General features: G+C 55.8%; 6 protein-coding genes across 9 annotated transcripts; all 6 read right to left on the bottom strand.

Annotated features, from left to right (window-relative positions):
• Positions 1 to 402: 402 nt before the first annotated feature.
• On the bottom strand, positions 403 to 4,503 carry IUM83_03081 (ATP-binding Cassette (ABC) Superfamily; the record flags this gene model as incomplete). 2 transcript variants are annotated; one of them, XM_067927060.1, is made up of 2 exons in its annotated part: positions 403 to 1,260; positions 1,330 to 4,503. In XM_067927060.1, the coding sequence occupies 2 exons, from the start codon at positions 4,501 to 4,503 to the stop codon at positions 403 to 405; spliced, it is 4,032 nt and encodes a 1,343-aa protein (XP_067784400.1). The 2 variants fall into 2 exon arrangements, with proteins under 2 accessions (XP_067784400.1, XP_067784401.1); XM_067927059.1 differs by having other exon boundaries at positions 403 to 4,503.
• A 1,025-nt stretch (positions 4,504 to 5,528) lies between these two features.
• On the bottom strand, positions 5,529 to 7,058 carry IUM83_03080 (uncharacterized protein; the record flags this gene model as incomplete). The annotated part of the gene is made up of 2 exons (XM_067927058.1): positions 5,529 to 6,947; positions 7,026 to 7,058. The coding sequence occupies 2 exons, from the start codon at positions 7,056 to 7,058 to the stop codon at positions 5,529 to 5,531; spliced, it is 1,452 nt and encodes a 483-aa protein (XP_067784028.1).
• A 1,085-nt stretch (positions 7,059 to 8,143) lies between these two features.
• Positions 8,144 to 9,396, bottom strand: IUM83_03079 (uncharacterized protein; the record flags this gene model as incomplete). Its single annotated transcript, XM_067927057.1, has 2 exons — positions 8,144 to 9,241; positions 9,337 to 9,396. The coding sequence occupies 2 exons, from the start codon at positions 9,394 to 9,396 to the stop codon at positions 8,144 to 8,146; spliced, it is 1,158 nt and encodes a 385-aa protein (XP_067784406.1).
• A 1,398-nt stretch (positions 9,397 to 10,794) lies between these two features.
• On the bottom strand, positions 10,795 to 12,507 carry IUM83_03078 (Zinc finger, RING/FYVE/PHD-type; the record flags this gene model as incomplete). The annotated part of the gene is made up of 5 exons (XM_067927056.1): positions 10,795 to 10,842; positions 10,931 to 11,178; positions 11,264 to 11,636; positions 11,719 to 11,763; positions 11,827 to 12,507. The coding sequence occupies 5 exons, from the start codon at positions 12,505 to 12,507 to the stop codon at positions 10,795 to 10,797; spliced, it is 1,395 nt and encodes a 464-aa protein (XP_067784405.1).
• Positions 12,508 to 13,351: 844 nt separating this feature from the next.
• On the bottom strand, positions 13,352 to 21,599 carry IUM83_03077 (putative adherance factor; the record flags this gene model as incomplete). 3 transcript variants are annotated; one of them, XM_067927053.1, is made up of 3 exons in its annotated part: positions 13,352 to 13,903; positions 18,288 to 19,204; positions 20,591 to 21,599. In XM_067927053.1, the coding sequence occupies 3 exons, from the start codon at positions 21,597 to 21,599 to the stop codon at positions 13,352 to 13,354; spliced, it is 2,478 nt and encodes an 825-aa protein (XP_067784281.1). The 3 variants fall into 3 exon arrangements, with proteins under 3 accessions (XP_067784281.1, XP_067784280.1, XP_067784279.1); XM_067927054.1 differs by lacking the exon at positions 20,591 to 21,599 and having other exon boundaries at positions 18,288 to 19,166; XM_067927055.1 differs by lacking the exons at positions 18,288 to 19,204; positions 20,591 to 21,599 and having other exon boundaries at positions 13,352 to 13,801.
• Positions 21,600 to 21,688: 89 nt separating this feature from the next.
• IUM83_03076 (putative adherance factor) lies at positions 21,689 to 22,631 on the bottom strand (the record flags this gene model as incomplete). Its single annotated transcript, XM_067927052.1, has 2 exons — positions 21,689 to 21,710; positions 21,790 to 22,631. 2 exons carry the CDS (start codon positions 22,629 to 22,631, stop codon positions 21,689 to 21,691), a joined length of 864 nt encoding a protein of 287 aa, XP_067784257.1.
• Between the last annotated feature and the right edge of the window lie 2,114 nt (positions 22,632 to 24,745).

The raw sequence follows: 24,745 nt of genomic DNA, 5'->3' as shown, positions 1-24,745 counted from the left end.
CACACACACCCGTAGACTCCGAAAGAAGGAGCAAGTGACCTCCACCCAAACGCCAAGGGCGTAGTAACAGATGAAACAAATACACGAGCCACGCAGAGATGGTCTATGAACTTCATGAAACTTCACTGCTATCATACCGTAAAGCGTGAGCGATGCTTGTTGTTTGGCATCAGGTTCGACTTGCTGGCGTAGTATACACAGTAGTTAAAAACACCCAAACTACCTACCCTTTTAAATTTTGAGACTTTCATCAGAGTTACAGTGTTTGAGAACGACGTACACTATCAATTCATCTTTTAAGATGAGTTGTGATTTCATTAAAATGAAATGTTTTTCTTATGAAGTACATTTTCTGAGCAAAACACTCCTGCTAGGAAGAGCTACTGCGTAGAGTGTAGCTCTCTATCTCTTCTGATGATTCACGAAACGCAGAGCCAGCAGCCCCCAGATGCGGAACAGCGCGATGCACCCGATCACGATGGCGAAGTTTTGGCCGATCTCGTCGTACTTGAAGCCAAAGTACGACTCCGTGTACTCCTTGAGCGTCGTATGGCCGATCGTTGCGGGCGCATTTGCCATCGGCTGGCAACCGAGGTCCGAGCCGACATTGGTGTACGACTGCGAAGCTTCGTCCCAGGTCGGCAGGGTATCGCACTTGGTGAAGCACAGCGCCACGAGGATGCACATGGGAAACTTCTGGGGCGAAATCGTGTACAGCCACTGGTAGCCTTGAGGAATGGACGAGGCCGGAGGGTTGTAGCCCATGAACATCATGAGCACCGAGTTAAACAGCATGCCGATGATGGCCGCAACTTCCTCCGTCGGCATGGCGTAAGTGAAGAACTGGCCCAAGGAGACTTGCATGAACACCGTCAGCGAGATCGCCACCCAGAAGAGCACGCCGGTCATAAAGTCCGTGAAGCCCGCGAGAGGGTACAGCACAATTGTGAACAGGAAGCCGCTCAAGAAGCACCACGGGATCTCCACCAGCGTCGCTCCCAACCAGTACCAGAACGCATTGTACGTCTGCGCCGCGCGTTCACGGTAGAACGAAGGACGCTCGGCACTCGTAAGCGGGACGACGCTGTTAAACGCCATCATCGACAGGAAGAGTGCGGCCATGAACACCATACCCACACCCGAGCTCAATCCGGCGTACGACGCGTACTGCGGGTTGATGAAGACGATGCCGAAGATCAGAGCCAGGAACACGGACATCACCAAGCGGGTCAGCGTGTAGCTTGGGGTGCGCCAGTACATCTGGAAGAAGCGGATCACTACGAAGTTCATCTGGGTCAGCGAGCTGGCAGCACGCTTCTTGCCAAACACAATCTCGGGGAGGTCGGGCGACGGAACGGTGATGCCTTCCTTAGCCATGTTCGCCTCCAACTGCTGGTTGTACGAGCTCTTGTTGAAGTGATCAACGAAGTCCAAGTTGTCGCCGGCCGAGTTGTTCACACCGGCACCGATGCACTCCAGCATCCACGTAGCCGGGTTGTAATTCTTCGGCAGCGGGGCCACACCGGGGATTCCCTCAAAGTAGTCGATCAGGTTGCGGCAGTTCTTGCCCAAGTCTCCGTAAAACACGGTCTGACCACCACGCTTCAGCAAGAGCAGGCTGTCGAACAAGTAGAACACCTCAGCCGAGGGCTGGTGGATCGTGCAGATAATCGTACGACCAGAGTCGGCCACCTTACGAACGCCGTCCATGATCAGTTTAGCAGAACGAGCGTCCAAACCACTCGTCGGTTCATCGAGGAAAATGACACTCGGCTGAGCAGCGAGCTCCACACCGATGGTCAGGCGCTTCATCTGCTCCACCGAGCTACCGCGAATGATTTGGTCAGCGATGTCCTCGAGTCCGAGCATTTCAATGCACTCGTTGACGGAGTCGTACTTCTTCTCGTCCGGGATCGAGGCGTCTTGACGCAAGAACGAGCTGAAAGTCAAAGCCTCGCGAATGGTGGCCGCCTCCGAGTGCACGTCCATCTGCTCGCAGTAGCCCGTGCAACGGCGGATAGCCAAATCGCTGGCCTCGTAGCCGTTCAGCATAATTTTGCCGGTGATCTTGCCGCCAGTCTTGCGGCCAGCGATCACATCCATAAGCGTCGTCTTACCGGCGCCAGTCGAGCCCATTAGAGCCGTGATGGAACCAGGAACAGCGAAGCCGTTGATGCCCTTGAGAAGCTGAAGCTCCTCCTTGGGGTTGTGCGGATCCGGAACCCAGTAGTGCAAGTCCTGGAACGCCACCGTCACCGGAACAAAGTTCTTCTCGTGCGTGTTCACCTCCACCTCCACGACGTCGCTCTTCTTGGCAACGGACTTTGGCGTCTCGACAAGCGCGTACGATCCGTCATCAGCAGTCTTCTCCGACACGTCCACATTCACAGGAGCTTCGTACCGAAGGTGCTCCAGTGCCAGGTACGACAAGTACATGAACACCACGTAGATGGTCGCCAAGAAAATGATGCCATAGGCCACCCACTCTTTGCCCGTGTCCAAGCCGAACAGCTTCAGGTAGTACTCGCCCATCGTGAGGCCGTAGTCCGCGCAGTAGTCGATCGCACCGTAGACGCACACGTCGAAGGCACTCGATCGGTACTGGTTAATGGTCAGTGCCTTGAGACTCCAGCTCATAGGGCTGATCCAGTGCGCCCAGATCAAATAGTCTGGGATTTCATCCGTCGTGACGATGAAGCCCGCGAAGATGATGAAGATCAGAATGGACATCATGCACAGCGGGGTGGCGATGTTTTCGTGAGAGCACACCGACGACAAGAAGAAGAACCACATGCCCATGGCCAGGTTTGACAGCAGCAGAATGAGCTCGAAGATAATGAACAGCCCCGCTTCCGCAGCGAACCCACACATCCAGTACACGAGCGAGCCGAAGATGATGGTCTCAGCCAGCGACAGCGGGATGCCACCGATCGAGTTTGCCAGCACGTACGACGATGTCCGGTAGAAGTTTGCGCCACGCTGCTTGTAGAAGATGTCGCGGTTCACCATGAAAACTGGCAGCTGGGACGACTGGCCCATCGACAGGAACATGACGGTGGAGAAAATGACGCCAGCCACAACAGACACCTGCGTGGGGTCGAAGTTGTAGTAAATAGTGCTGAAAAGCAGTCCCATGACCGTGATCATCAGCACGCGACCGAAGACGAAGGCCTTGTTGCGGTACGTGATCATGATCTCGCGCTTGAAGAGCGTGGCCGTACTGTCCAGGAACGACTGCTGAAATTGGGGCATCGGATCCATGTTCTCCTTCACCGTCTTCAGCATCTCCGGATCGTGAGGCGCCTCAAGTGCGGTGAGCGTGTCCCGATACAGCTCGGACTGGCGGAAGCTGTCGCCGAATTCTTGAGGGAAACGCGGAGCCTTGGATGCCTGTTCGACTTCATATCGGTACTGCTGCTTCGTGCCCAGGTCCAGGAGGTAGTCGGCGATATCGCGCTCGGGGGGGCATTTGAAGCCCAGCGACTCGAAGTAGCCCTCGACCTTGCTGCACGGACCATGGTACATCAGCTCTCCCTCGTTCAGGATCATGACGTTGTCAAACAGAGCAAATATCTCCGGGGACGGCTGCAGTAGAGCAATGACCACCGTCTTGTTGAGCTTGTGGGCGATGCTGCGCTGCGTGTTGATGATATCGTACGTCGCCGCGCTGTCGAGACCCGTGCTGATCTCGTCCATGAGCGACACGAACTTCATGCCGAACTCCATTTCGCCAGTCGTCACGCGCTTGCGTTCACCACCGGAAACACCGCGGATCATGGCATCACCGACGATCGTATCCTGGCAGTTCTGCAGCCCGAGCTGCTGGATAATCACGTCCGGGTAGTTCTGGAAGATGGCCTTCGTGGCCTGCAGCGCCTCCACGTTCTCCTTCTCCGAAGGCAGCGATGCGTTAAACTCCTTTCGCTTCGTGATGTCACCTCCGCACACCTGGTAGGCGAACTCGAGCGTCTCCTTGACCGTGAGCGGGGCGAAGTGCTTGTCGCGCTGGTCCACGTACGACACGAACTGCGGTAGGCGGTCGAGGATCTGCTTTCGGGGCACGTTGTTGAACGAGATGTCGCCCTCCACTTTGATGTTTTTGCCGTCGGGGAAGCGGGCGCTGAGCATCTTCATGAGCGCCGACTTGCCGGACCCCGGCTGGCCGAGCAGCAGCGTGATGGTGCCGGGCTTGAAGACGCCGCTCACGTTTTTGAGGATCTCCTTGCGCACGGAGCGCTTCTTGGGACCGGCGAAGGCCTTCTTGACGGTGTTAGGCAGCGTCGGCAGCTCCTGCTTGGAGCCGTCCTCCTCTACGACGACTACGTCGGCCGTCACCGACAGGTTGTTGAAACGCACGTCCATGCGGGGCATTGAACGCCCCGTGGTGGCCTCCATGTTGACGAGCATGAGGTCGTGCAGCGCCTCGGGGCCCTTGGCCATCAAACCTTTGCCCGAGTCGAAGGTGATGGCTGCATCGCGACCCACCGGTGTAGAGACTCCCATTGCTCGTGAGCACTAGGAGGCAAATTCAGGAATGGTTGGGCTCCATGCAGACTAGCGAGTCCAGCGTGAAGGTCGTTTGTTGTGCAGTCGCGGAAGTGGTACAGTGATTACCCTGGCAGCAGCACTTAGGTTTTGGCACAATCGGGAACGGAGGCCGCTGATAGGCGGACAACCGATTATGAGCACTCTCGGGCAGGGCGAGATTACTTTGAGCGCGTTTTACCTGCAATCTCAGATCACCTCGACGGTACCGCAATCGGGAGAATCGGTCGCGCGGGTTGTGCGTGTATACATGTCGTCGCGGCGGACCTCGGCGAGGCTGCAATCTCGAGGGTCAAGTTCGTCGACGAATGCGTTTTCTAGACTTCAAGGTAGGCAATTGCCAGCATTTAGAGGATGGAGCACGCGAGCGAAGCATGACAGTGGAGAATACAAGAAGCGGCTGCGTGATGTCCAAAGCTCGCGTGGCGCTGGATTTGAGGTTGGCCTGCTTACGCTTTGATTTTGAGAGATCCGTGGCGTCAGCATGTGAGTTCTGCATCCTCCAAAGAAGAAACAGCACTGTATCTGCTGAATCCGTCCAAAGTGGCTATCATTCAATAGTTTCTAACGGAGCATCTTAGAACTGAGGCCACAAAAGGCGCATACTCTTAGGCGCTTCCAATCCACTGCACGTAGATATGTCTAGGGAGAATAGACCGGTGATTTTAGTTTCTCGTGATCTGAGCACTGCGAGGGAGGATCGCAACGTTGATCCAGAAGTGGGACCGTTGCTCTAAGAGCAAAATGATGTCGAGTCAGACCGTCATGAGCTTGCAGAATGGAGGATGTATGCAGTTCCTTAGACCTCAAGACGTCTTCTTCAAACGATTACTGGTATGCGCTTTCTCGTCATAATGTACTCTATTTGCTTAAACAAGAACTCACGTAAAACTACACATCTACAGTACTAACGTACAAGTGAGTTTCCGACAAAGGTTCCGACGGTCGACAGTAGCTGCATAGCTATGCACCGCCCACAGCATTTACACTGTGTACGACCGGAAATTCTCCAAGTACGCCAAGTCGCACAGTTTGTTCTTGGAGTTGGTCGGAGTCGTTGCTTCCGGTGTCGGAGCAACGGTCTCCGCCTTCTTGACGCTAATGGTGCGAGATTTGCGGTGCTCGACCTCAGTCCGGTTCGTCTCGGGGTTGGAATCCGTCGTGTGTCTGCGCGGCATCAGCCCGAACTTCGATAAATGAAAGTCGATGGGCTCACTCTTCTTCTGCCGATGGAAGTGTGTAAACCCACCGCGTCGCTCCTGCACGCTCCCCTCCGTTGCCACAGGCTCTTGGTTCCCTTGCCGAGAGCCTCTTACTTTCTGACACGTTTCCGGTGTGGTGTGTCGTCGAGGTCGCGGTCGAAGATCCACGGTCGACAAGTGGAAATCAATGGGCTCGCCGCGGTGGTGACTGTGCTTAGAAAGCTTTCTGCTGCCTCCAAACGAGGAACTTCTCGGCGCACTCGACTGCTCCGGCTGATTCTCCTTGCTTTCCTTGTCAGGGGTATCGAGGTGCATCAATTCGAGTTTCGAGTCCAACGCAGCAAGATTATCATACGAGATCGGGGTGAGAGCGCTGTTGACCGGGTCAGCTGCTGAGGCGCGTCGCCCGTGCTTTACTGGCGCGGGTAGATCCACCTTGTACTTGGGCAGACGCAGATCCACCGTTGATAGTTCGAGCTCGTTGGTCCCGTCCGACAAGTCCAAGCTGGGTTTCGCGCCTGTGAGGTCAAGCGGCTGCGACCTCGCAGCGTTTCGCATCATTGAACGCTCTTTGGGCCCAGTCGATGCAGCGTCACGGATGGCCATCCGCGGGTTCGTTCGTGTGAAATCGCACAAATACGACGTCCCAACTCTTTGCGAGGTGTGCAGTTCCGTCGCGTTAGCCTGTCGCCTTGAAATCATGTTAAAGTCCGTGGAATGGGCTCTCATGAGCTGCCGAGCGCTCAGACCCCTGCCAGGACGCGTGACATCGCACGACCGCGCTGTCGGGGCAATGGCCGACGTGTGTCGACGGCGGCGCAGATCGACAGATGGGAACTCCAAGTCCTCCGGCTGCTGACTCGTCCTGGTTGACCCGCGTCTCGACACTCTCTCTGTCGTCTGCTGCTCCGGTTTGTCCTCCGCCGACAAGAATCCTGTGCTCGACTTCGAGTGGCGTGTCCATCCAGTGACATCTCGCATCCCCTTAGACAGTGAATCGATGAGAGGAGCGCCTGAAATCGGCGCCGAATGCATCCGACCAAAGCGAGCCAGACGACGGTCACGCGGAGGTGACCGCGACTTCTTCGCCGCCGGGTGCAACCGACTGCACGAAAGACACGCGTGCTGCTGGTGGACAGCTTCCGACTGCGGTGCGGAGTCCCTACTCGTGGCTGCGACGAAACAGTCCTCGCAGACTTGCTGGAAGATAACAAAACATTGCAACGTTATTAGTGGTGCGTGGAGAGAGGTACCAGCACCAATTCGGTGACATCCTACCGTTCTGCAGTAGCGACAGATCTCCTGCGTCATGGGGCTTCGCGGCGAGCTCACGACTCCTTTGCAGTTGACCATTTCACAGTGATTACAGTCTACAGTATCCGCTACCCGTCTGATGGCGAAGTGAGGGATGGATAGCCGAGTGCGTCGCTCTGCCACAGGAATGCAGAGGAGTGGGAGGACTGGTCTGCGCATAAGGACCAGGCTGCTTTGACAGACGGTCACCAAGGGCTTGAGAGCAGCCCGTGCTGTAGCGGAAAACGGCCGCCCGCCGTCAAAGCAGCTGGGCGAGGACACCGCCGCGACATTCGACAGGTGAAGCTGCTGCGGTGGCCGAAAGATCCTCCTGGGAGCTCTGCGGATGGTCAACATCTTGACCCGGCGCACGCACAAGTCCAACGCGTTGCAACGCGTTGCAACGAGAGCACCAAGATGTCGTATGCACCGACCAATTTTTCACCTGAACAATGCAGGCTGCAGGCCCAACAGGATCCGTGATATGATACCTAATTCATGCAAGTTGGTCGCCGCTGGAGGAGGATTAACCTTGGCAAACCGAGACTTCTAATACTTGTACAGCGCTGCTAGTAGTCAGATCAGGGTGGGATCTGTGCAGACCAGCCAAAATATATTGCCGCCGTGTGAGCACTTCAATTTGGCGAGTCAGTCACAAAAGTATCTTTTGCGCTCTGTCGATCATCAGGTTAAAGAGGTGTGTTTAGCACAGATTGTATGTACACAGTATATTTCATACAACGCGACAGTATCAGGTTGAGCATGTCAGAACTTCAGGAAATGGTCTGACTAGTCTCTGCATAGCGCCACCTGCTCCTGCAGAAGACCCTATTGTGACGAGCACCTGCAGTTCGCAGTCGCCTCGGCTCCATGGCGACGGATCGACGGCTGCAACTGCAACGCGACGCAGCAACTTGTGTCGAGGCAAAAGACGGATGGGCCTTGATACATATTGGACGACTTTGCATTATTGAATGGTGTTGAGTCAAAATCTAGTGATCAGCCCTGTCGACCTGATAAGAGAGACCGTCGTCGTCTTCATAGCGTTGAAGGCGCGTTGACAACGCCTTGAATATATACATGCCGGTGCCTATGTGCTCGACTCACCGAGCGTCCTTGTACGCGCGCAGGTAGTTCAGGTCGATGGCGAGGGAGTCCACGGGGTCCTCCTTGACTAAGTCGGCCATGACCAGGTCATCCTTGACGTTCCGCACGGCGACGGACTTAGCTCGTCGCTCCGCTCGAATCCGGCGTGGCGGTGCTGTAGCAGGATGTCCACTGGTTCCGTTCACCTGGACGGCGTCGTAGTGACGCCGCATCCTTAGCAGCATGTGGGCGTATGAAGCGCTTCGCCGCCTCTGGCGCTCTTCTTCGGTCTCGTCCTGTTTCCGGGGCTGCACTTGGGGCAGTTGCATCTCCAGCTGCTTCCAGTCCAGAGGGCAATTACCCTCCGGTGCACTCGCCGCGGTGAACTTCGGCGACATTGAGCTCATCTCGAAGTAATTGGGCGGCAGCTCGAGAGACCGGGACAAGCCGAGGATGTCGGCTGTCGAGCTCAACCGCTGACCCTTCTTTTCGGATCCGCGAGGCTCGGAGCGTCCGCTACTCGACTTTCTCGGACGGGTGGTGCTCTCGACCGAGTCACGCTGCTGTGGTACGGAGGTCCACGTCTTGCCGTCCGCTGAGCTAGCTGGACGGTGTCTCGTCATGGAATCCCTGGACATGCGATGATTTCCAATGGGCTGCAGCATGCCCTGTGACGACCCTCGCCTCCTGCCTTCAGCCCTAGGCTGGTCATGCGTTCTTCTCGGAGTTTCGTGTTGTCTGCGCTGTTCAGCTTGAAGCTTCTCTCGCTTGTGTTGCTGCGCTGGGCTGTCATGTGGTTCGTGCAGATGCTCGAATCTATTCGACACGGTCCGATGCTTGCTGTTCCTCTCCTCCCTCTGTTGGGGCGCTTTATAGCTGGTGTTCGAGCTTTGTGTTGCGCCGGACCAAGACGAGTCGAGGCCCAGCGGTTGCTGGTCGATCACCTGCGGCTTCTGACGCTTCTCGGCGCAGTTCCCGCACATGAACTTGGTGCGAGGGGCCTTGTTGGTCAGGAACCGCCATCGCAGCGGCTTGAGCTTCGAGAACGTCCCTCGACCTTCATATGATGGCGTACCATAAGCAATAGGGATCGCCGAGGACGTGTTGCTTAGGTGCTACTCAAACGCGGATCAAGAGTTTTTTTTTCGGGTAAGTTAGTACACGTACTCAGCGATACTCACAAGGCACACACGGATGCTTGACGACATACCTCTCCACAGAACGCACACCTTCCTAACTGGGAGCTACAGCTGCCGGTTCCGCTGGACATGTTGTCTTTTGACCGCAATCAAAAAAGAGTATATCGAGTGTGTGCTCTTCCTCGCGGCGGTCGCGTTTCAAGAAGTCTGAATTCGGGACTGAGGACAGACTGGTTGATGGTTGAGTGCGCCGGTGGCCACAGACCAGCTCTGGAATTCAGAAGCAGTGCTGTTCGGCAATTTCGCAACTGGGGCCTTCCCCGCAGAGCAACGCGAACGTCCGGCTTGCGCGCAGAGGTGCGAGGCGAGTGTGAGCAATGCTCAAGCATGGAGCATGGGGTGTGGAACGTACGGCCACAGCGGCCTTGGAATCGGCGAAAAGTGGCCTTGGACTCAAAGTTCGAGGGGCTCATCAAGTCGCTTCGGTGTGGTTGCGGGATTGTACCTCAGATGTGCACGAAAGACTGCAAATCCATGCAGACCTTGCTCTCCGGCTTGCACTGTGCGCTGTTGTGCCCCTACACTGCGGTGGACTGTTGGCACTGGGCCTGAAAGAGTCTCTCCGACCGGACGAAGCGCTGTTGACGGTGCAAGTTGGTGGTGCAGGACGACGGCTGATGACTTCCGACCTCCACATCGCCAGCAACGAAACACGACGGACTCGCCACCATTTTGCACATGGCCATTTATACCATAACGCCAAAATTTCCTCCTTTCGCAAGTAATGCTCCACCGACATTGAATTCCACAGTACAGCAATTGTACATGTAGACATGTAATAGCACTGCGTATCTTTTAGAACGCGGCGTAGTGATTCAGACACCACTGTTTGCTACATGTACTGTACCGGTGTACATGTTCGTCGCTCTTGAATCCTTTCCTGATCAGAGAATCTTGCTGCACGAACCGAAAATTGCCGGAGCTGTTCCTGGTGTCTCACGATATTGAAGTGCATGCACAGTACATCTTCAGGCTGCAATCCGCAGTCCCGACGATCAGATCCCGCCGCGATCAAAGTTCCTCCTCAGCCTTAATGCAGCCAGTGTTCTGGTCCAGACCCCGGATACCTGCTACATGTATTACACGTACTGTACTCGCATGACGCTGCAAGCGTCTCATTCTACTTTATGTTTACTCTTTTTTTTTTCTTTTCACAGCTGCGTTCGCTGTGTCTGAGCCGCGTATCCTGGGACGTAAACTGCGTTGAGCATATCCTTCATCGCTCTTGGAGATCCTTCATCGCTCTTGGAGATCCTTCATCGCTCTTGGAGATCCTCTGCATTGGATTGCGTCCATTTACGTAGTCTACTTGAAGCTGGCCAGATAGGACAAGTCGCACGGGTTTGCCTTGGAGTACCGGGTTGAAGCCGGCTTCGGGATGTCTGTCGTCGATGGGGTGAATGATACCGAGGCCGGTCGTGAAGGCGCTTTGCTTGCCTTGCGATAACGTTCTTGCGGGCGTGTTCCATCTATGGTGTGATAGCGGGCGGAAGCTCGACGTCCTTGATCTGGCCACTCTATCGGTTCAACCGGAACAGAGTTAGTCGTATAGCGCCGCATCCGCCAGTTCAATTCCTCGAGATTGAGGCCGACTTGGTTACCCACCGGAGCGAAACCCGTCGGATCTCCTTCTGCTATGTCGCGCGGAGACTTCTTCCGTCTTGTGGGCGCGCAACCGGTTGGTTTTGCTCTGCTTGACAGCCTCGAGTTCCCAGTCGTTCGACTTTGACGACGCTCCAAGAAATCATCCATCGCTACATTTCTTGGCTGGCGGGTTGATGCGCGCGATTGGCAACGTCGTCGCTGCTCAGCCGTATGATCACCCGGAAGGAAGACGGTCTCGTGTGGAAGAACTGCAATAAAAAGTAAATAAAAGTGATGCATGTGAGAAGACATCAGAGGCAACGAATGGCATGTCCAGATCCACGAAATACGTACACTCGGAGCTGCGACTCGGAGCCAACCTCTGCGGCCGAGGTTGGGGAGGTTTCTGCTTGGAAGTTTTCCGTTGCTCAAGCGGAACGGACGGCTTTCCTTCGTCGTGAAACCATTTTGGATGATCCTCGTTAGCATCCTTTAGCGACGAAATGCTTCCATCACGCAAACCGCCGTTCTGTTCTTCTTCCGCAAAGGTGTGTGTCTTGACAGCAGATCCACTGTTGCCGCTAGACGCCAACTCGTCATTCTCCGACTCTGACGCAAGTTTCGTGCCACGCCTGTGGGCGCACGAGAAGCACACAACCTGTCCTCTGGCAACGCCGTCCACTCGGTAATTTTTCGAGACGATGTCATCGCACTTATCGCACATGAACTGCAGCAACACAACAGAGCACAGAAGCACACATCAGAGCTCGTCTCCATCCCACCAGTCTTTTGGTGCAGTTTAAACGTACCGATCCACACATATGACACTTCTCCTTGGGCTTCCACAAGGAGAGCTGAGTTTCACAAGCACCACAGCGCTTCTCGCCTTGCAGCCGAAGTGCAGTTGTGAGGGATACCTTTCTCGACTTCAAAATCGTGTCCGACATGTTGAGGTAATGGTTTATGAGCTCGATAGTCCTCTTGCCGCGAGCCTTGAGCACCATCGGCATCAGCACAGGCGGGATGGTGTCGCCCTTAACATTGTAGTAGATGGTGGCGTTCAGCACTCCTCGCGCATCCGTCTCCTCAAAGAACAGCCCGCAGAAGACCAGCTCGGCTCGGTTGAAGTCGATGCCTTGTGAGGGTGAGAACGGCGGACACGCGTCGTGCTTGATCGAATGCGAGCACCTGGCCCAACCGCGCCGTCCGTCGGCCGTACCGTACGGTTTCATGACCTCCAGATAGCAGAAGTCCTGGTCCTTGGCCAGGATGCGGCTGGGCGAGTGGAACAGCGACCACCGCAGGCTCGTGCGGTCTAGCGGGCGCTTCTTCGTCGAGGGCTTCAGCAGCACGAGCTCCCGCGACTCCGAGAAATCCAGCACCATCTTCTTGCCATCGTTCAGGTACAGCTCCGTCACGTCGTCCAGCGACCCGTAGACGGTGAAGGTGTCCAGCGTCGACACGCATTTGTCCTTGGACTCGACTGGGTGCCCTTGGGCCTTGGCGTTGTACAGCCGCTCCTGCACTTCCAGGAAGACGTTGTCGGCCTGGCGGACGAGGTCCAGCCGCTCTCTCTCCGAGACGGTGATGCCCACCATGGCGCCTAGTATTCCCGAAGTGGCGCTGCGTCAGTCGAAGAGTGCTGGCAAATCCCAGGAGGTGGAAAAGGAGGCGAACACGATAGTGCGCAGGGTTGCGTCCAGAAATGCCGAAAGCTTGAGCTGGATCGATGAACGATATCTCGAGCGGACACGAACTGCGGAAATGACAGGGAACCAAGCGCGGCGTGCCGAGGTTGTCACACACTGAGCCCCAATCGCACAGGTGGTGCGCACGCGTGATACACACACAAGCGCCTGGACCTTCCTTCCCCGGGCCCCAAAAAATGAGGGTTGAGGCTTCGTGAACGAGGTGGCTTCGATGCGCAAATGACAGCGCCTTCGACGCCTCGAGGCGACTGGCGTCGGAGTTGTGATCGAGCAGAGACCAGAGAGCGGAACTCAAGCTGCGCGAGTCTTCCTGTAACCAGGCTGGCGAACCGCGAGGGGCGACTCTGGAGAACTGTGCGCGTGCTACGTGGGCCAGATGGAATCGCAGATCGCCCGATATCTTTGCCGCCGCCAAGTTGTGCTGCGCTGCTTCCGAGTTGCAGGCGCTGGACACTGCCGCGAACCTGCATGCACGTGCGCATCTTGTTGAGTGCGAGGGTGAGTGAGGAGTTCAACGCAGCTGTTCAATGGCGACGCAATTTGGCTGATCCCGTTCCGCAGCAGTAGCGCCTGAGAGAAGATGCCTACAAGCAAACCATCACTACACAAGTACAGCATGTTAGAACTTCTTACGCAGGACATCGGTCGTTGCACTTATACATGTACACAGAAACAGACATCTATGCATTTTGCAATGCCATTCTACTCGGCATAAACTAATGAGCAGCGCGACTTAAATCCAGTTCTCTTCGCTCACCGACGACCGCTGACTCAGCGAAGACGAGCGTCGCTCTCGTTGTGTTTCCGACTGGATCGAGCGCAATGCTCGGTACTGGTCCTTGATGCGCTCGCGGTACTCTTCTTCATCATCGTCGTCGTCGTCGACCTCGGCCATGTCTTGTTGCAACTGCGTCAGCTTGGCGATCTGCTCGAGCAGGATACGAGCAGGCATAGGTTCTTCTTCTTCTGCCTGCTCCGAGATAATCGACGCGCTCAGGTCGCTCGCGGACATAAAGGAGGATTGCGGGTTGAAGTTCCTGCCGCCATGGTAGCTCTGGTGTCCATTGAAATCCTCCTCGTGATCTAGCTCGGATAGGTCCATTTCATCCGGCGTCAGCACGGACGCAATCGATTCGCGGCACTCTTCCTCGAGTTGGCGAATCCTGCGGCGAAGTCTCTCCATGTCGGCCGTGTGCTTGCTCTCAACCTCCCCCATCACGTCTGATGAGCGCCACTGCATTTGTTCGTCTTCATCTCCGAAGTTGGGATGCAGTGACCGCCCAGGCTGATACGCACTGCCAAGCATATCCTCGTCAAGGTTGGAGATGCGGTCGCCTAGGTGATCCACCGCAATCCGGTTCAGCTCATCCATGCGACGCATGTGGCTCGCTTCCAGGTTGTACATTTCCGACGAGCTGGATGCACCAGCGGAGTGCATAGCTCGATTCGCGCGGACCATCTCAAACAACTCGTTCGTTGGACGGTTCATCAGATCTTCGTCAATATCGGACACGGATGACTCACGGGGAGTGGCAAGCTGCTCCGACATCACACTGCTGGCTGCACTGTGCGAGAAGTACGCCTTTGGTGCGTTGTACTCCTGAGCAGTATCATCTTCGTTGGTGCTAGGAACTTTCATCAGATCTCCCTGATGAAACTTACCACTGTCGCGAGGTGATTGCGTACCGTCGTCATCATCAGAACTCCGCTCGTCCACCTGAGGAAGGTTTCCACTGGTAGCCACCCTTGAGGCAAAAAATTCGTCCACAGCCCGGCCTCCCTCGCCTAGAACCAGCTGAGAGCTTTGTGGATCAAACTTGGGAGCCTTCATCGCAGGCTGGTACGAACTGCCGAACATATCTTCATCCAGGTTGGAAATGCGGTCACCAAGATGGTCCACCGCAATCCGGTTCAGCTCGTCCATACGACGCACGTGGCTAGCTTCCAAACGACGCACGTGACTCGCTTCAGGATTGTAGGTGTCCGAAGAGGAAGAAGCATCAGCATTGTGCATGGCCCGGTTTGCGCGGACCATCTCGAACAGCTCGTTCGTCGGACGATTCATCAAGTTTTCGTCAATATCTGACCCAGCTGACTCGCGAGGTGAGGCAAGGTCATTAAGCGACATCGTGTTGGAGAATTCTGCCTTGGGTGAGTTGTACTCGTATTCCTGTGTCGTATGTTCTTCGTCAGCGTCAAGAGCAGTCTTCACGCTTTCGTGTTTGGACAGGACCGTGTTACGAGGCGATACAGTGTCGTCGTCATCATCCGAATCCTGCTCCTCCACCTGAGGAAGCTTGTTTCCTGATGCCAACTGCGAAGCATGGAATTCGTCCACAGCCCGGCCTCCCTCGCCTGGAACCAGCTGAGAGCTTTGTGGATCAAACTTGGGAGCCTTCATCGCAGGCTGGTACGAACTGCCGAACATATCTTCATCCAGGTTGGAAATGCGGTCACCAAGATGGTCCACCGCAATCCGGTTCAGCTCGTCCATACGACGCACGTGGCTAGCTTCCAAACGACGCACGTGACTCGCTTCAGGATTGTAGGTGTCCGAAGAGGAAGAAGCATCAGCATTGTGCATGGCCCGGTTTGCGCGGACCATCTCGAACAGCTCGTTCGTCGGACGATTCATCAAGTTTTCGTCAATATCTGACTCAGCTGACTCGCGAGGTGAGGCAAGGTCATTAAGCGACATCGTGTTGAGCACTGCCTTGGGTGAGAGTGGCGCTTTTGCCGCGTCTTCATCATCAAGAGCAGTCTTCACGCTTTCGTGTTTGAGACATGACCGTGTTACGAGGCGATACAGTGTCGTCGTCATCATCCGAATCCTGCTCCTCCACCTGAGGAAGCTTATTTCTTGACGCCAACTGCGAAGCATGGAATTCGTCCACAGCCCGGCCTCCCTCGCCTAGAACCAGCTGAGAGCTTTGTGGATCAAACTTGGGAGCCTTCATCGCAGGCTGGTACGAACTGCCGAACATATCTTCATCCAGGTTGGAAATGCGGTCACCAAGATGGTCCACCGCAATCCGGTTCAGCTCGTCCATACGACGCACGTGGCTAGCTTCCAAACGACGCACGTGACTCGCTTCAGGATTGTAGGTGTCCGAAGAGGAAGAAGCATCAGCATTGTGCATGGCCCGGTTTGCGCGGACCATCTCGAACAGCTCGTTCGTCGGACGATTCATCAAGTTTTCGTCAATATCTGACCCAGCTGACTCGCGAGGTGAGGCAAGGTCATTAAGCGACATCGTGTTGGAGAATTCTGCCTTGGGTGAGTTGTACTCGTATTCCTGTGTCGTATGTTCTTCGTCAGCGTCAAGAGCAGTCTTCACGCTTTCGTGTTTGGACAGGACCGTGTTACGAGGCGATACAGTGTCGTCGTCATCATCCGAATCCTGCTCCTCCACCTGAGGAAGCTTGTTTCCTGACGCCAACTGCGAAGCATGGAATTCGTCCACAGCCCGGCCTCCCTCGCCTAGAACCAGCTGAGAGCTTTGTGGATCAAACTTGGGAGCCTTCATCGCAGGCTGGTACGAACTGCCGAACATATCTTCATCCAGGTTGGAAATGCGGTCACCAAGATGGTCCACCGCAATCCGGTTCAGCTCGTCCATACGACGCACGTGGCTAGCTTCCAAACGACGCACGTGACTCGCTTCAGGATTGTAGGTGTCCGAAGAGGAAGAAGCATCAGCATTGTGCATGGCCCGGTTTGCGCGGACCATCTCGAACAGCTCGTTCGTCGGACGATTCATCAAGTTTTCGTCAATATCTGACCCAGCTGACTCGCGAGGTGAGGCAAGGTCATTAAGCGACATCGTGTTGGAGAATTCTGCCTTGGGTGAGTTGTACTCGTATTCCTGTGTCGTATGTTCTTCGTCAGCGTCAAGAGCAGTCTTCACGCTTTCGTGTTTGGACAGGACCGTGTTACGAGGCGATACAGTGTCGTCGTCATCATCCGAATCCTGCTCCTCCACCTGAGGAAGCTTGTTTCCTGATGCCAACTGCGAAGCATGGAATTCGTCCACAGCCCGGCCTCCCTCGCCTGGAACCAGCTGAGAGCTTTGTGGATCAAACTTGGGAGCCTTCATCGCAGGCTGGTACGAACTGCCGAACATATCTTCATCCAGGTTGGAAATGCGGTCACCAAGATGGTCCACCGCAATCCGGTTCAGCTCGTCCATACGACGCACGTGGCTAGCTTCCAAACGACGCACGTGACTCGCTTCAGGATTGTAGGTGTCCGAAGAGGAAGAAGCATCAGCATTGTGCATGGCCCGGTTTGCGCGGACCATCTCGAACAGCTCGTTCGTCGGACGATTCATCAAGTTTTCGTCAATATCTGACTCAGCTGACTCGCGAGGAGAGTCAAGCTGCTCCGACACCACACTGCTGGCCGCACTGTTTGAGAGTGGCGCTTTTGCCGCGTCTTCATCATCGATGCTGGTTTTCAGCTGTTCCTTGAGAATTTCATCACTGTCGCGCAGTGAGCGTTTCTCGTCGTCATCATCCGAATCCTGCTCCTCCACCTGAGGAAGCTTGTTTCTTGACGCCAACTGCGAAGCATGGAATTCGTCCACAGCCCGGCCTCCCTCGCCTAGAACCAGCTGAGAGCTTTGTGGATCAAACTTGGGAGCCTTCATCGCAGGCTGGTACGAACTGCCGAACATATCTTCATCCAGGTTGGAAATGCGGTCACCAAGATGGTCCACCGCAATCCGGTTCAGCTCGTCCATACGACGCACGTGGCTAGCTTCCAAACGACGCACGTGACTCGCTTCAGGATTGTAGGTGTCCGAAGAGGAAGAAGCATCAGCATTGTGCATGGCCCGGTTTGCGCGGACCATCTCGAACAGCTCGTTCGTCGGACGATTCATCAAGTTTTCGTCAATATCTGACTCAGCTGACTCGCGAGGAGAGTCAAGCTGCTCCGACACCACACTGCTGGCCGCACTGTTTGAGAGTGGCGCTTTTGCCGCGTCTTCATCATCGATGCTGGTTTTCAGCTGTTCCTTGAGAATTTCATCACTGTCCCGCGATGAGCGTTTCTCGTCGTCATCATCCGAATCCTGCTCCTCCACCTGAGGAAGCTTATTTCTTGACGCCAACTGCGAAGCATGGAATTCGTCCACATCCTGACCACTCTCGCCTAGAACCAACTGAGAGCTTTGTGGATCAAACTTGGGAGCCTTCATCGCAGGCTGGTACGAACTGCCGAACATATCTTCATCCAGGTTGGAAATGCGGTCACCAAGATGGTCCACCGCAATCCGGTTCAGCTCGTCCATACGACGCACATGGCTAGCTTCCAAACGACGCACGTGACTCGCTACAGGCGTGTACGTGTACGAAGAGGAAAATGTATCAGCACTGTGCATGGCCCGGTTTGCGCGGACCATCTCGAACAGCTCGTTCGTCGGACGATTCATCAGGTCTTCGTCAATGTCCGACACAGCCGACTTGCGAGGTGAGGCAAGGTCATTAAGCGACATCGTGTTGGAGAATTCTGCCTTGGGCGATTTGTACTCGTATTCGTGTGGAGTGTCTTCGCTGTCGACGCTTGGAACAACCGTCATGCTTTGCTGGTGACGTTCTTCAGTGTCGCGTGGTGAACGAGTGCCATCGCTTGAATCTGTTGGTTTGTACGCGCCGCTGGAACCAACCCTTGACCTATCATCAGTGAATTCGGCAATAGTCTGAGACTTGGGACTCTTTGCAGGCGTCACCGGTTCACCACTCATGCGGTAAGCTGCATCCGCGTCTTCTGGTTCAGACTCAGATTCAACGCTCGACTGGTAAGCTGACTCGGCCTTCTCCTGTTCACTCTTGCGCTCCCTCGAATTGTTGTTGAAGGGAGAAGCAGCACGGACTTGGTCACTCTCACGGTCAAAAGACGGCTCGCTCACGCGACTTGCAGACTTCACATCCTCCTGCTCATGTCCCTGCTCCACAGACTCCTCACTCATGCGGTATGATGAGTCCACACCGTCCGACACACTAGAGCGATCATGTTCAGCGGATTCGTCGCTGAATCGGTAAGACGAGTCGGTAACGCCTTGTGCATCTGTGCGCTCCTGTTTCATCGACTTTTCACGCGGGCTGTATGAGCGTTTAGGCTCACTAGGGCGTATCTGGTCCACAGACTCCTTGCCCTCGTGATACGCTTGCTTGTCATCTCCCAGCTCATTGTCGTCCTCATTCTCCATAGCACCTTCGCTCATGCAGAACGAAGTCTCAGAATCATCCGGCCCCTCGCTTTGCTCCTCGTCTTCTACATCCGGTACTTGGTCCAGGTTCTCCAAAGCAAAGGGGATCGTTCCACTACGCTTTGTGCGTCCAAGAGGGCGAGTTTCGAAGTCGAAGTCGACATCATCAATGTCAACAGAGCTGGCAGAGCTGATGGAGCTGATGGTGCTATCGCCGAAGTGGTTTCCAGACGAAAGGCTGATGGAACTATCGTGGAGACCACCAAGCGTTGATGTGCTGTCGCGAATATTGTCCTCGCCAACATGATTCGCAGCCATTCGGGTGAGCTCTTCCATTCGCTTACGGTGCTCCTCTTGCCTCTTCCGGAGCTCGTCTGAAGGGCGGGGTTCCTCATCCGGAAGCTGGTACGGTGCACGAGCTCTCATTGAGCTAATGTGACGAGCCATGCCTACTGACGATTGATCGAGCAGGTCCTCGTCGAATGACGAAGACGAATTGGACCCACGCTCAGCACTCGGCCTTTCCATTATACTAACGTGATCTGCTGATTCGGCAGGAGTCTCCAGGATGGCAAAGCTGCTGGAAAACTTGGACTTGTCAACCGAAAGTTGAGAGGCATCGAAAGCGAGGTCGTCGGGGTGCGTAGACATCGGAGTATTGGAGATCTGAGACGCGTCCAACCGCCGGCTACCTCCAAACGAAGAGCTGCTTCCCTTGCTCGAGGCTTGAGATGCATCTAGCCGTCGGCCACGGAAGGAGGAATTGCTTCCCTTGCTGCTTTGGAACCCAGACCGCTGGGAATTAAACATGAGATCTTCGCTTCGAACAGCCGAATTGGCGAAAGCACCGTTTGATCTGTTTGACAAAAGCTGCTGGCTGTTGCCAAAGTCACTGCTAGCATCCGTCCGACCACCAAACGAGCGATTCGCGCGCTGGTTAAACGATGCGTTGAGGGGCAGTCGCTGACCTCGCATGCTGGGCGGTGTACCCGGTGGAGATCGAGGCGGAGGCCCAGGCGGAGATCCAGGCGGCGGTCCGATGGGCGAACTGGGTGGCGGTCCAGTTGGGGAGTGGGGTGGCGAGTTGCGAGCACTGCGCCGGGATTTATCCAGTCTTTTAGTAATCGGAGAGTGCGGTGGTGAATTGCGAGCACTGCCACGGAATTTATCTTGCCTTCTAGCCATCGGAGAGTTAAGTGGTGAATTGCGAGCACTGCGGCGGAATTTGTCCTGTTGCCTTTTGGCAGCGCCAGCGGCACTACCGCGGCTACTCTGGGAACGAACACCACTATGCGAACGCTGAGAGCTCTGCATGGAAGAGCGACTTGCACTGGATGCCATTGATCGTCGCGCCGCCTTCTCCTTGGCCATTTCCTGCATCCGCTCAATCTCGCGCATCCTGTTCAAATGTTCTTCCTCCAAATTCTTCAGCTGCGCTGAAGATCGCTCGCTATCAGGAGCAGGCTGAGCTGTTCGCTGGCGATTCCGGCGCATTTGCTGTAGAATCGCCGACGACCGTGTACTTCCGAACCCACGCGAGTCTCTCGAGCTAGCCTGGGAAATCCGCGAGTCCTTGTTACTACTAATTGCCGCAGCGGCAAACTCCTTGCTCCGGGGAACCCTAGGGACGCGGTTAGACGATGCCCTTGCATCATTTTCGCGACGTCCTTCCTTCGGAGGTGGAGGTGTAAACATTTTACGAGCAGCAATCCCCTTGGGTTTTCGGTCTCTGTTCCTGGTGTTGTCTGTTTTCAGCGCACCGAGATGTAAGGGGCTGTCACCCTCTTCATCCTCGTCAGCTTCTTCTGGCGGAGGAGATAGCGGTGGCGGCGGCGGGGGCGAAGGAGGAAACTGACTCTTGATCCCGTAGCGCGCCGAGCGAGCCTTAGCAAGATTCTGGATCGACACCGTTTTGTTAGCATGGCTTGTGTTCGAGTCATGACTGGCGTAACTGGCATCGTAGTTTGTGGCTTGTGTTGCCTTGAAGTCCGAGACCTGGGTCGAGATGTAATCGGTGCCCTGGGTCGAGTTGAAGTTCGAGCCCTGGGTCGAATTGTAGTTCGAGGCCTGAGTCGAGTTGTAGTTAGTGCCCTGGGTCGAGTTATAGTCTGTGCTCGAATTGTAGCTTGTGTTGGGGCTGATGGTGTACCCACGATGGCTGGTGGGCTCGTCTTCGGGAATAGGCGCTGCTGCGTTGTATCTACCTGCTCGCTTAGCAGGCTCCTCCTCGTTGGCAGAGTATTTACTTGATCCAAAGTCGCTTCCGTAGTTACTGCTCATCATGGAGGCTTGAGGGTCGTAAATGTATCCGGCCGTGGGCTTGACACTACTAGCCTGGTTCCACCCCATCGCGCTGCTCGCAGCACTGTTTCCTCCGTGCCAGTACGAGGAGCTGGTTCCGCTCACGCCGCTCACGAAACTGTCCTCGCTAACACCACCATCGTAATACTGACTGTCATCAAGTTCACTGCTGCCGCCGAATTGGCTCGATCCTTCGAAATGGCTCTCGAAATGGCTTTCAAAATTGCTGCGAGAGGCGCCAAACTGACTCGTCGCAACGGAATCGCGACTCGCATCCGTGAACCGGGACGCGGCAAACACACTGTAATCCGACTGCTCTTCAAGGCCATCCTCGTCCCCGTCCTCCTCCATGCTGTCCTCGTCTTCCTCGTGATACATGTCCGGGTGATCTTGGTCCTGCAAGATGTCCGAGTACCGGGTGTCGTTCTGCCCGCGCCTCGGGTCTCCTGCGTAGTTGGGGTTGGGCATCGCTCCGACAGGTTCATACTCATCACTCGCCGACAAATGGTAGCACTTGGTGCACACGCGCGTCTTGACGGGCCCGCGCTTGGTGGAGATCATGACCTGCGGGGCGCAAGGCTGGCACACCACCTCGCCGCACACGCGGCACCTCGTCTTGCGCACGAAGAGCGAGAACTTGCGCGAGCAGTTGACGCACAGGGCTCTGGCTCGCTTGGGCATGAGGTCCTTCTTCTTGAGCAGCGTCTGCCTCCCCATTCTCGACGTCTGGATCTCCCTGCTGATGGTCACGACCGACAGGATGCGCCGCTTGAGCGCCGAGTTGAGCAGGAAGTGCGGCAGGCGGTTGGTGCTCTTGAAGTTGATCTGCAGGCTGTGCATGACGTCCATGTAGCCGTCCCGCTCGGCCTCCACGAACACGTAGCCGGACTGGTACATGCTGCCGCGCACGACGCCGTCCAGCTCGGGGCAGCTGGGCAGCTTGATGGAGTGCATGCTCAGCACCCAGCCGCGCCTTCCCGAGGCGTGGCGGAACGTGTTCTGGCACTCGAGGTAGCAGTAGTCGCGCTCGCGCGAGAAGGCCGAGGGCCCCTCGTAGAGCTGGTACTTGGCCGAGACGCGGTAGAACGGGTTGTCCGGGCCGCCCTGCACGAGCGAGTAGAGCACGCCGCAGTCCAGCACGTCCTCGGCCTTGCGCGCGAGCATGCGCTCCGTGTTCTGCTGGTCGAAGTAGTGCGCCACCTCCTCGATGGAGCCCATCATGGTGGTCACGCCGCACAGGAACTCGGTGCCGGCCGTGCCCACGCGGTCGTAGCTGCCCTCGCCGCGGTACATCTGGATGCCGCGGAACTTGCCCGTGTAGTGCCACTGCACGGGCCCGTCCAGCGTGTGCGCGTGGTCCACGAGCGCCACGGACGCCTCCTTGGCCTTGCGGATCATGTAGGCGCGCTCGCTGGCCGTGAGCGACGCGCCCTGCCACGACTCCTCGCTGGACGCGCCGCTCTGCGCGCGCCTGCGGCTCAGCGTGCGCGCTCGGCCCATGGCTGCGGAGGAGTGATGGTCGTCCGATCCCCAGCAAATGCGCAAGTGGAGGCAGGAGATTTTCTTGTCCTGCGTTTGCGTTTTGTAGGTTGGAAGTTTAAGGGAAGGGAAAGAAAGAAGACGGTTAGCACTAGCCTAACCGAGCGGTGTTGCAATTTGCAACAGGAAGGCAAGTTAAGTTGCCTTTGCACCTGGAGTTAGTTGCTGGCTGTACCGTACCTGCGCTGCGTCTTCGGCGGAAACAGAGACGGAAACGTCCACGTGTGTGGCGCCGTGAAAGTGTCGATCTAGACGACTGCGCGCGGACTGCTGGCGGGGAGGATCGGCCTGGCGCTGGCGTCGCGCTCTCGCTCTCTGCCTCTTGCGGCCTCGTTCGTCTTATACTGCTGCAAGCGCTGCACCGAACCAGATGGCCACGCACGTCAAAATGCTGGCTCCAAGCCGGTCGGCCAATGGGCGGCGAGCGTTATTGTAGCAGAGCCCCCTGATTGGCTGCGTATTGCAAATATTGCGCTTCGACGCAGGTCGTCGGTATGCAACTTGTGGACTTACGACCAAACGACTAGAACAACAGCGACGACGAGCTCGTGAAGGTGGAATCGTTCAGTACATGTACACCACGAGAGTGGTCGGCGTGATCCTGGCGCCCTTCCGACCACTACGATGCTCTTGAGCACCTCAGTGCTCCGAAGCTGCCGCGAGGTAAAGTGCCGCTAGTTGGGACTATCCCATTGGGGAAACATTGAAGGCGTGGAAGAGCTTTACCACCACCACCAGTGGTGGTGGCACCACGCCGTCTCCTCCTGGATAGGCGAGCTGTCAGCGACGCCACCGAGACGGCTCAAAGGATCGACGGTGCTCGCCGAAGTCGCCGACGCAGCGACGACAACGGCAACGACAGCATCGCGCATGAGAAGGAAAGCAACCTCAGCCTCTTCACCAAAATTCATCGCCGTTGCCCCCGCGCCATCGTTTAACGTGAGTAAAATGCTCATAGGGAAGAAAAGCGTGGTCCCACAGGTTGAGAGTGAGGTCACGGTCCGACACTGGCGTCGACGGGCACAACATCCCTGGCGGTGCCCGCGCCAAGGTGTTGTTGCCAGCGGCTCTGCCCACGACGAGCGGACAGCATTTGCGTGGCCGAGCGCACCCCCGCCTCCGCCACGCGATTGCAACCAACATGGCTGTTTGAGCAGCGGAAAGCTGGGCCGATTTTCTGCTGGGTGGACCTGATTGCTGCAATCATTGCGCAACTTGCATGCTGTCGTCAGCTTGTGGCTCAGTCGAGCAGTGTTTTAAACAATGTCATGCTGGCGTCGATGTTGAAGGTTGAAGTGGCCGCGGTGGAGCTGCACGATAAGTCGACCACGCATGGTGAACGGCAGTATTATAATAGGCCATGCTACAGCACCTGCATCTACGAGGCCAGCTCTGACGACGGTGGGCAAATCGTGGAGAACTAAGTATGCCTTCAGGTGTCAGTCGATCGGCGTTCAAACTATGGAACACAACGCAAAACCGTAGCGGAGGGGGGCAGGGGAGAGCGCCAACCTGGAAAGGCTGCTTTACGTGAAATACATGTTGACGAGGCGATTTGACAGAGAAGATCAACCACGATATACAAACCTGTTCGAGAGAGCTTTGACCCTACCGTCGTCGACAATTGAGAGGATTTACTTCCTCCTACCACCACCACCGACATCGAAGGCCGTTCACGTCTGAAGGCGTTCCAAGGCTACATTATCGAAGTCGCCATGGAGGATTATAATACGACACTATGGACAAGATCAAAGAGCGCAACAAGAAGCACATGCTGTAGAACTTCTCGCGAGGCGTGTACGAGCCCCGACCATTTGAAATTCACGATGTGGCGCTGTTCCCGAAGTACCACGAGTTATCGAGCGACAAGTAGACCGGCTTCCCTTTCTAATTGGCTTCCATCTAATACCTGATCATTGGGAGGGGTGACGACGGTGTATTATACAAAAACGGATGAGATTTTAGTGCACACCAATCAAGGAATGAACGGCTTTTTACACTATCTTTTAATTGCCGTGGTTCCTTTGGACCGTGCTCATGCACTGTTGCTCCAGCGTGAGTATTGTATTTCGACT

Source organism: Phytophthora cinnamomi, assembly GCF_018691715.1.
Source record: "Phytophthora cinnamomi strain GKB4 chromosome Unknown Contig92, whole genome shotgun sequence".
NCBI lineage: Eukaryota > Oomycota > Peronosporomycetes > Peronosporales > Peronosporaceae > Phytophthora > Phytophthora cinnamomi.
The sequence above is the reverse complement of the archived record's forward strand: the minus strand, read 5'-3'. Positions and strand labels throughout refer to the sequence as shown.